This window comes from Corapipo altera, unplaced genomic scaffold (assembly GCF_003945725.1).
Source record: "Corapipo altera isolate COAL_440 unplaced genomic scaffold, ASM394572v1 165, whole genome shotgun sequence".
NCBI lineage: Eukaryota > Metazoa > Chordata > Aves > Passeriformes > Pipridae > Corapipo > Corapipo altera.
In genome coordinates this window covers 582,767-593,604 of record NW_020884954.1, presented here as the reverse complement: position 1 = coordinate 593,604, position 10,838 = coordinate 582,767, and the positions used below count along the sequence as shown (strand labels likewise).

General features: G+C 48.7%; 1 protein-coding gene across 3 annotated transcripts in view; it reads right to left on the bottom strand.

The window, feature by feature from the left end:
• Positions 1-4,665: 4,665 nt before the first annotated feature.
• The window catches only part of LOC113956726, a 32,957-nt gene continuing 26,784 nt past the window's right edge, over positions 4,666-10,838 (bottom strand). For 2 of the 3 annotated variants that reach the window (XM_027663608.1, XM_027663606.1), the window contains exons 4-6: positions 9,276-9,413; positions 8,552-8,662; positions 4,666-7,189 (exon numbers count right to left, since the gene is read on the bottom strand). In XM_027663608.1, coding sequence (XP_027519409.1) covers positions 7,029-7,189; positions 8,552-8,662; positions 9,276-9,413 — 410 coding nt within the window. In that variant the 3' untranslated portion in view covers positions 4,666-7,028. The remainder of the gene's footprint in view (positions 7,190-8,551; positions 8,663-9,275; positions 9,414-10,838) is intronic. The other variant, XM_027663607.1, reaches the window with a different exon arrangement.

The following is a 10,838-nucleotide window of genomic DNA, read 5'->3' as shown; positions in this document are numbered from 1 at the left end:
AGGGACAGCAGGGCAGCAGGATGGGCTCATCCCCATCCCAGCCAGGCTCGGCTCTGCTGCCAACACACCACACCTGCACAGGAAGCGTGGGGCGGCTGCAGTGGGGTGTTGGCAGAGGGCAGGCCTTTCCCACAGCAGGGGAAGGGACAGGCCCGGGTTTCTAAACATTTCCACCGTTGTCAGCCAGGAGGAGTAATGGCTAAGGCGCTGTGTCACTGCCCTTCTGAGAACTGCTGGTTTTTAAGACCTCGATGAGGCAGGCACGGGATGTTCTGTGCAGCACACGTGGGCACCGGGCCATTGGAGGGAGGCTGCGGCTTTCCACGGCGTTTCTACCAGGGCAATACTTGCAAGCCTGCTCCTTCTGTTGCGCTCCTGGCAGTCAGAAGGAAACCCCACAAGTTAGCAAGGATAACCAGAGGCAGCATCCACTGGAATATCTTTTGTAAACCTCCTTCCTCCCGTCCTGGGCAGTCAGACATCCTGTGGCAGCTGGAGCACAGTGCTCTCTGCAGCCTGCACAGATCCTGGCACCCTGTGGGCATTCCCAGCTCCCAGCCATGCCCACACACAGGTACAAGGTGCTGCTGTGGATCAGCCAGGATTGAGCCCATCTTACAGAGCAGGCCAGGATTACAGATGGGGAAATGAGGCAGAGGAGGTTGATGTGGCTTGCTAAGGTCATCCCGCCAGTCCAAAGAAAGCCAATAATTGGAACCGGGTAAGTCCTGGCTCCCAACTACCTATCTACAAAGCACCATTTTAAAAGCACCTTCCCTTCAGAGCACCTTTTGTTGCAAGCAGAGTCTCAGTGGTCAGGCTCAGGATGTTGTCACCATTCTTTTCAGCTGCCTCTTTTCCATCATGGAAGAGCAGCCTTTTTGTTGACTACCTGTCTCTCATGTTGCCTACATACAGCGCTTTCAGCAACTCAGAAAGGATTTGCTGAACTTCAGTGGGCGCTTTGTAGAGCTGCAAGTTTACAGTGCAGCCCCAATGGAAAGTTACTGTGCATGCCTTGTGCCCACGTGGGTAAGATGCACTGGCTTGGAACTACAGCTGCTTGTTACTTGTGTTATCTTGGATGTTCCTTTAACCTCTGCAGCATCACTAATTTGATATAAACACAGGCATCTATCTCCCTCTTATGCTGAGACTGTTTAACCATTGGGATTTTTTAAGATAGGTGAGATAAAATTCACAGAAGTGTTGACTCCTGCTGATCTTCTCTCCAGCAAAGAGGAACCTCTCCATCTACAGTCTGGTTCTCTAGAGAAAGCTATAAACAGGTCTTTGTATTGGCCAAATAGCAAAGCTTTAAGCTCTCAACAAAAGGCAAGGAAACAAAACTCTTTATCAGAAACTAAATCATCTGAAGAAAAAGAGCCCCAAACCCTCAACAGCTGGGCAGCAATATGTACAAACAGAAGCTGAAGTTGCACAGCTTTCACGGTGGCCTCCTCTGGCAGTAAGAGAAATCCTGATCCAGCTTGTGCACCCGAAAGAAAGGGAACTGACCTGTTCTCACCTCTATTCAGGGCATCTAAAAAGCTGGCTGGGGTCCCACCTTCCCATCACCCTTCTCCCATCTCATCTGGCAAAGCCCATACCAGAAAGTCACGTCAGAAAAAAAATACTGACAAGTGTTGGCTAGAATGAGAGGAGATGGGGGAGAAGAAAAGGTTATTTCCTGTTTGCTGCTATCAGAATACTTGTGTTTTCTCCCCTTCACGGGCTTATCAAAACTAGAAAAATGCATTCCCTGCAAATTGCTCATCATGAGAAAGACAGGGAGGACTAAGAAGTCCCTGATGCCCCAGGCAGTGCATTGCCTGAGGGGCTCAGGGGAGCTGGGATCTACCACCAGCAGGGAAGTGCATCTGCCTAGGAAACAGGATTCGTGCCAAATGTCAGGGAGAGTAGATGTGAGGAGGAAGAACAGCAGCTACAGCTTTCTGGAGGACAACATTTTATACTGCAGGATGATGGAAGACAGACCCTGCAGCCTCCCCACCTAATCAAGGGAAGGATCAGCATCTACGTCTGCCATTATTCACCACCACTTCTGTACCCTCAGTCACTGAGCCCGCGCTCCTTCTTCCCCTTGGATCCTCCACAGCAGTCACCCTATCTCATCATTATCCTCCCTCTCTCTCTGTCCTGTCACAGTTTGTCCTGACATGACAGACACAGAAGCAGCAGAGGCTGTCCCACCCAGCAGGCAGCTCCTGCTCCAGGCTCCATGTGCCACCTCGGCAAAGCCTCCACCCCCCGCACTGTGCTCGGCTCAAGGTGAATTGAGGCTGACTGCTAAGCAGTTGACTCCTCACTCACACACATCTCTGAATCCCAGCCCTGCTGTCCCAAATTCCCTCCCTACAGGTTTGTCTGTTGTTTCAGAGGAGAAAGCTGAGGCCTATTGCTCTGTGATTGAAAGCTTTCGTGTTCTTCGCTCCAAGTCATGCAGTCGATGTCACTGCCGCAGTTCTCTTCGCACAGACAAAACCAGCATCACAACAACTTTTTCTTTCATTTCTTTGTTTGTTTGAAGGTATCTTGCTACATGACTTCTGTTATCAAAGCTTTTAAAACAGCTTCTCTCCTTAGTTTTGGAAAAAATGCATTTTGCCCTCAAAGAGGAACTTTTATAAACCAAAGCCGAGAGAGCGATGCTGGCTAGAGGATAGACACTTAGCTGCATTTCTTTATTCCATTTGCATACGATATGGGAGAAGACAATAATTCTCTCTAATGTACCACATTTGCAATTCCAAAAGATTTACTGAAAACTGTGCCTCCCAGTAATTCTTGGTCTGTAACACATCTAGTTTCCATAGCGTTAGACAATACTAAAACTACCACCAGTGCTCATCAGTTCAGGTGAGTTTTAAAAATCCTGCATAGAATTTCCAGTATTAACTATAAAATACACACTTTATACTACAGCCCCTGCCAGCAAGGACACATAGTGATAGCACAAGGGGTAATGGCTTCAAACTGAAAAAAGAGTAGGTTTAGATTAGATATCAGGAAGAAATTCTTTACTGTAAGGGTGGTGAGGCTCTGGACCAGGTTGCCCAGAGAAGTTGTGGATGCCCCATCCCTGGAAGTAGGTCAGGTTGGACAGGGCTCTGAGAAACCGGGTCTAGTGGAAGATGTCCCTGCCCACTGCAGGGCAGTGGGAATTAGATGATCTTTAAGGTCCCTTCCAACCCAAACCATTCTAAGATTTTGTGACTTGCTTGCTGGAAAAACACAAATATTCAGAAGGGCTTCAACTAAGGGCCTTATAGGTTCTCAGTAAAGACTCCCCTGCTGCCTCCAGCCACATCCCCTGCCTGATGAGACGTGAGTCATGTAATCTTGCAGAAAGGAACTGCAGCGTTTAGTGTGAACAAAACCAATGCAGGACGCGGTCAGGGGTTGTCAGAGGTGGCAGGGTCCACACTGGGTGATCATGTTGCTGCTTCCCAGCCTGCTCTACACCACAGAACAATAGGAGAGTATTTCATATGCTCAGGGTGGTGAAGTACAGGCAGGGCTTGATTGCACCCAGGCACTGAGCAGCCCGGCAGGAGGCACAGGCAATATCCATATGCTAATCCAAGCTTCTGGGGTGACACACCACCAAGTCTGCTTCCACCTCAGACAGAAACTGGTGATGCTGCCTTTCTTGCCCTCTTCTGTCACCACTGTTTACCTATGGAAATCTGTGGGGCATCTCACCTCTGCCTGCCTGGTATTAGTAATACCTGCACTTTAGGTCTTACAGCACGACCAGAATTTGTTGGCTCATGTTAAGGAAATGGTTTTAAAGATATCTATCTGTGACACTGCCTTCTACAGCTGAGTTACACACAAACTTCTTGTCTGCTTGTTTTGAAATGAGCTGCAATAATTCATAAAAAGTGACACAAACTTACCATGTACATGCCTAAAATCTAGAAGGTTTTTTTAACCATGACTTATCTGTCAGACAGCCCCAGCCTGGAAAGTGTCCCAGCTATTGCCTGGGTGATGCAGCGCCATAGTCAGGCTGGAAAACAACTGCAAATTCATGTGTGTGGCTTCTCAGAGTGCTGGGTTCATAGGCTGCAGGACAGGATCACCCATGTCCAGTCACACCCATGGCACAGTCAAGGGATTTGATGTTACCAATGATTCTGTGATTCTGTGACGTTGGTTTTACCCACCATCGGGGACCACTTGTCTAAAGGTGAGCATGAGCCACCTCCTCCTTGCAGAAGGTGCTGTGAAGTTTGGCATCCTCTCTCACACCTAAGGTGGCTTAGGTGTCACAAAAAAATTACAGATGGATAAAGATGGGCAAAACCAGACCATTTCCCTTCCCTGCACCTCACAGTTCAGGCAAGACACCAGAGCAGGGCTTGGTGAGCTAATGATGCACACAAATGTACTTGCACATTAACACACACACTTCAGCAGGGACTAGTTATATGCCACTGTCCTACAGCTTCTTCTGGGCTGACTCTGTTCCCTAGACTGCTCAAGTCAACTCTAGTCAGCAGTAACTTCTTATCAACTTTCCTTTGTTTGGCTGTGCAAAAACTTGAAAATCAGCCTGTACTTGCAGTGAAAACCAGAAAGAAACAATTATTAAATAAAAAAACTTTAACATTTCTAAAACAAGTTAGAAAACAGATTTATTTTTTTTTTTATTTGGAACAAACCCCTGGCAAGGAAAGGGAGGGGAACCACCAGAAAGGAACAATAGCTAGGCACAAACACATACAGTTAAAGGAAGAGCACAGGCTGCAACACTTCTCTCCTGACCCCAAAGTTACAAAACTTTTGCCCCATTGCTGAATGGCAGCTTCAGTGGGAAAGGACAGAAAACCAGCCGTGTCCCAGCTGCCTCATAAAGACCTCTCGCATCTCAGACTCCCATCTCAATGGGAAAAATCCTTCCCAGACTGGGGTTACTCTAGTGGTGGTGCTAACAGCCCCCCAGGCACCCCCAGCCCTCCCAGGGCTCACAGCAGGAAGGCGGCACTAGGGCGAGTCGGAGCCGGGATGCACCAGCCCGGTAGGACAAGGCTGGCCCAGCTCTCTCCCCCTGAGCACCTAAACACTGCCACCTTCCCCAGTGCACCTCAGAGCACCCTTCAGCCTTTGAAGCATATGCTGGAGTCGACTGTCCCCTGCCTGCCCCTGCCAGAATGTGCAGAAGTAAAGCAAAGCTGCCTCTGCCCCCCATTTTGGTGACACTGACCCACTGGCAGTCTCCACCCAGCTGCTCCTGTGCTGCCTGCGGGCAGCTGCCACCCCAACCACTCAGTGTCACGTTTGTCACTCAACTCATAGCCTTTGAGGAATGTTTGTACTGAGACAGTGCAGCACCATAAGGAAAAGAATTATCATCTCGCTCCAATTCCTGTGGCAGCCTTAAAAAACAGAGACAGGCTGAGTCACCACCAACGCAGCTCACAAGATCCAAAAATCTTCTAAAGAGAATCACAGGACAAGGAAACAACAAGAACAACCACCTATGGTTGGGTGTCACTGATGCAGAGCCTTGACACGAACACAGAGATAAAGGACTCCCAGGGAAGCGTGCAGCCATCCCACCAGCTCCCTCACCTGGAAGAGAAGCGTTCAGTTCACCCTGCATTTTGCCGGGGTACTCACAGACCTCGTTGGATGGTATTTACAAGGCACATCTTAAATTCGTTTCCGAGGGATTCACAGCACAGCGTCAGCACGATATCAAACAGGGGTGAAATGACAAGGGAAGAGAGGGATACAACATACACCTCCCCATCCCTTTTGATCCCAGTATGTACCATGTGCGAAATATGTTACTCTACCGTGCATTTCTAGCTCATTGGGCTAGTTTAACACCAACGTGCCTCACTTCTGACTGTCAAAGTTGTCTTGTGTGGTAAATACCTTGCTCCGGCAGCGCATCCTGCAGCCCCAGGGCAGCTGTGCCAGGGACTCAGCCACCTGCTGCCAGGGACAGAGCCCTTGCCCTCTCCTCACCTCATCCTTCTTCCCTGCAGGTCCACCCCAGCTGCTCCACGTGCAAACCTCCCCTGAGCAGAACGGGACATGCGTAGCAGTGAGACTTGCCTAAGAGATGCTATAAATTGCTGCTCTCTGTGCAAACAGCACAGCACCAAACAAGCCTACATGCACAGGCAGATGGCCAGCTTCAGCTTGCAGTAGCTAAACCATTACACTGAAGGCACTAATGCTTGCACTGATAAACAATCTCAGCACGATAATCAATGTTTCTGCCAAAGTTGTACACCCAGGCCCCAGGCACCCCCCTGCTGCAGGAGGCCAGCTGGTGACGGTGCTGGTTTAGCTCACAGGTAATCCAAGCAGGACCCTGGTGAAAGGGCACCAAAAGGGGAGCAAAGCCAGTTATCACCCTACAGCCCCCACCACTGCCCGTGGCCCCAGGCAGCAAGCAGTGAGGGCCAGATCACAGAGGGTGTGGAGCTCGGATAAACACCCTGCACACAAATCCCTGGCTGAAACCTCCACTGAGTTTCTTCTGCAGGGCCTGTGAAAAAATGCCTCGAAATCTCCTAAGAGGAGATGGGTTTTTTTTCTTTCTCAGGGAATTTCTGGCAGGCCCTTGGTTTATGTGTGGGACTGGCAGGCCACCACAATCCCCCTGTCATGCCTGCCCTTGGCTGGCAAAGACATGGCAAGGCATTGGGTGGGCAGGGAGCAGGAGGAACCACCCAGCTTGTTTCAGGCTGTCACCTGGGGCTCCACAGTTTAGCTGCAGCTCTGTTATCAGGCAAAGCATCAAGGAGCTGCCCAGTTTTGTTTGTTAGTGAACCTGTCAGCTCGTGGCAGTGCGGCCTTGAAGCCACGGGTGTGCTTTTCCTTATATTTTCTTTTTTTCTTTTTAAATGAGGTTAGAAGGTCTGACACCTCACATCTTTTTTCCCTGCTAAAATTTGCCAGACCAATTCTTACACACGAATGAGACTATGGGATGCAAAGGACAAGTGTCACAGGCTTCAGGGTGGAACAGCAAGCATGTCAGGTCAGTCATCAGTTGGATCCGGGAAACAGTCTGAGGCATCTTCCTGGCTTTCTGCATCAACTATGACCTCAGGGTCTGGCAGTTCCTCAGCTTCTATCTGCACTGCCAAGTTTTCTTCTGCCACTGGCTGGGGCTCAACACCTTGACCTGTCTGGGCAGCATCTGGAAAAAGGAGAAATGGTTTATATTATTGCCCACACCACGGCTCACTGTCCTGGAACTACTCATTTACTGAGCTAGCCATCATGTCCCCAGGCACCTGGGCACTGAAGATCTCCAGCTTCTTAGTACTGAAGTACTTTAGTACTTCTAGTACCAAACCTTTAGCACCAAAAAAAGCCAAATCTATTCGCTTACATCTGAATAATTAAAGGTGGCTAACAGCACACATTCAATACATTCTCACCTACTTTCCACACACACCTCCACTTTTTACTTAATTGTAAAAAATTTAAATGTGGGCTACTTTTTTAGTCAAACTGACAATGTGTTAATTTTTTATTAAAAGTTCTACACTTGAAGTATATTAATATTAAACAGTGACCTGAAAGGCTTTTTTTTTTCCTTTCTTTCTTGCTCTGTGTTCATGAGGAGCTTTTAAATTTTGAAAGCAGAGTAAAGCAGCATCCAAGGTTAGCCATAAAGCACAGCTGAGCTGCAGGAGGCTGTGCACGGTACAGTGAAGGACATCAGAAGTGGAGACAGCAGTGCTGGGACCAGGCTCTGACCTATGTAATATTGCTCCAGCTCACAATGTCTCTGCTAAACCTACTTTGACTCATGACGGTGCATTAGTAGGGAAGGTGTTGCCAGCATTTTTGTTTGTGAAACAAAATTGTGGGAAACATAATGCAAAAAGTGGGACTATTAATATCAAGCACTTACAGAACAGGAGATTTCTGAAGGGTTTTTATCGCCGCACTCTCTTGACCATATTGTGCTAAAGCTGTAGGGGGTTTATGCTCAGTTTCTTTGAAGAATTTAAAATATTCCCACTTTAGTCTCAATTTGAGGAAATACACAAGCCTCTGGCTCTGATGGGATTTAGCTGTGTTTATAGCTCAGCATTTTTGGTTCATGCTGTCTTGAAGATGAGTGCTTACAAAAACAATGCTGATTTTTATAAAATGTTACTGATGAGAAGGGGAGAGGGGTGATAAAATTGCAGGAAAACTGCTAAGTTTCAAGGGGTTGCTGTTTTTGAGATATGTGTTTTAGCTCAGGTGATACTGGAATAGATAGTTACTGGCAGTCCCCTCTGTGGGGTGCTTATGGGATGGCTGCTCCTACATCTCAGAGCTGGGTGGGGGTGAGAGTTACCTCTGTGCAGGAGCTGAGTGAGAGTAAGGGGCTGATAAATGACTTACTGGAGCTTCTGTCATCCGGACAAGATGCAGCACCTTCCTTGTGTCCCAGACTCCTCTCTACAGTCACCTCCACCCCCATCACCCACAAACATACGCTGTGTCCTTCATCCCCCTAAACAGGGTATCTGCCCCACTTCAGAAAAGTCACTGGACCCACCAGGCTTTGGAGGGCGGTCAGCTTGGGCCTCGACGTGGTCTCCATTGGGGGGGCTCTTCACACCTTCACTGGACACCACTGACATGGTTAGTCCGTCATCCTTCTCCTCCTCTGTAAAGCCAAAACTGGAGACTTGAAGGAAAGAGGCCCCCCACAGCCCTCCAGCCTCAGCACGTCCCTTGCAATGCCAGACCACCAACACCTTTGTGCCTCCTCCTCACGCAGCACTGGCTCCCTTCCCAGAGCAGACAGATGCCAAGGACAGAGGGACATTGCCAACCTGTCACAGACCAGCTTGGCCATGCTGGCAGCTTCACAGCTTGAGGTGGCCTCACAGGGCATGGGCAGATTGCACTCAGGGACTGGTGCTGACAGAGGACTGCCATCAGAAACCTTCGGGTCATTCTGAGATCAGACCGGAATGAGGCTCAGTTTTCTTGCCCATAGAAAAGGTTTTGCTGTGGGTTTTGTCTGGTCGGGAGCACGTGGCAGCAAGTGTGAGGTGAATAAAGGGAAAGGAAGGTTTAATTCAAGATCCCTCTGGCCATAACAGTCGCCTATCAGCAAGCAGATTATTGCTCCACCAGGTTGAGGGAGGATGGGCTGGAGGACAAGCAGCCACCCAGCAGAGACCAGTTTACTCTGAGGCTGTGTCAACCCCAGCCTGCATAAACACAGTCCTCTCTGAGAGTCATCCCAGGGCGTCACAGCATTCTCCACTCACCTGAGGGCACGGGGATGAACTTGTGTTTCCTCTTCACGCAGCAACATATGACTGAGGGCACAACCACCAGCAGGATAAGCACACCCGCTGCACACCCTGCCAGGATGTAAATGAACCATGGGTACTGCAGCAGGTCTCCTGCAAGAAGGACATGGCATTGTTAGGTGGATAAGTTTCTTTCTCCCAGTGGGAGAAACCCTGCAGTTGGATTAGAGCACATGGGCAGCACTGTTGCTCTGGGTTGGATCAGGGAAGCTGGTACGGTGAACTGTGGCAGAGCATGAGTTACATCACAATGTTTAAGTATGGTGTGGAACTTTTCATTAGGAGAACAGGCCTGTGTGACTAGGCTGTGTGCCTTATTTCTGCCTGCTCTGATCAGCAACGTCTGAGATAATTTCTAAGTTTTAATCAAGATTAAGAGGGAAGGTGGTGGTTTAAAAGACAGTACGTTTCAAAAAGTGTTATGGAAACAAGCAGCTGAGAAGAGGAGGGAGACCTAGGGAGGCATCTCCTGCTGAAGGAAAAGCTGCAGTCTACCCTCAGAGCTTGTATTAGGCCCAGAGAGTCCACTCAGGACAGCCGTGAAAGGACTGCTCCAACCTCAGAGCAGGTCTGAGCAGAGCCTGCGCTCCTCAGGCACCAAAGGCTGCAGCCACCAGAGCCGGAGCTGTAGGAAACCGACTCCACTGCTGCTCGGAGAAGGATTCCTCTCTGTTCCCCTGCCCAGCCGAGATGATGCAAAGCCCCCAGCAGGAGGCGAAGGCTGCAGATGGCTGAGCAGAAGGCCACGCACAAGTCAGTGGTAATTATTACCCAGCTCAGCGTCCCTTGCTCAGGGTTGCTTTGACGGGTCAGACCCGCACACGTTCGCTGCTGCTGAGCAGGGGAGCTGGTAGGGGGCATCACACACTTGCAGGAAAGAGAAACTCATCCAGATTTGCTTCTTCACCGAGAGAATTTGCTCCAACCGGGGGCAGCCAGGAGGAAAACTCTCCTTCTCATGTTAAAAAACCCCATACAATTCCACTGTTGCTGCAATATAAATTCCTTAAAACTCCTTAGGTAAGCCTATGCCATCCTTTTCTGAATCATTTAACTTGTTTTCAGCTGCACACGTGCCTGCACAGCACAGCACAGCCCTGCAGCAACCAAGAGGATCATTTGGAGCTTATTTTCAAGCCCTCCAAAGCACAAATTGCTCCATATCTCCAGAGGCTGGGAAGGATTTCAAATGTTCCAAGTTGACACGCTGTCATAGTCAACACAACTCACCAGGACAGTAAAAACAGCAGTGTGTGCTCCTGTGTGTGAAACCATATGTACTCATGTTATTTTCAGAGTCCTTTTTCCAGTCTCTTTTGCCAAGTTAAAAAAAAAAAACAAACATACTCAAGAGAAAACTTTAAGCAAATCAGAAATAATTTCCATAATAATTTTATTCCCTTTTTGATAAAAGCTCAGAGAACATTATCAAAGGCACGAATATTAGTTGGATTTTTTTTCCTGAATTTGTTTTCCTAAAAATTTGCCATTTGTTGAAAAGGTCTTTCTGAGATAAAA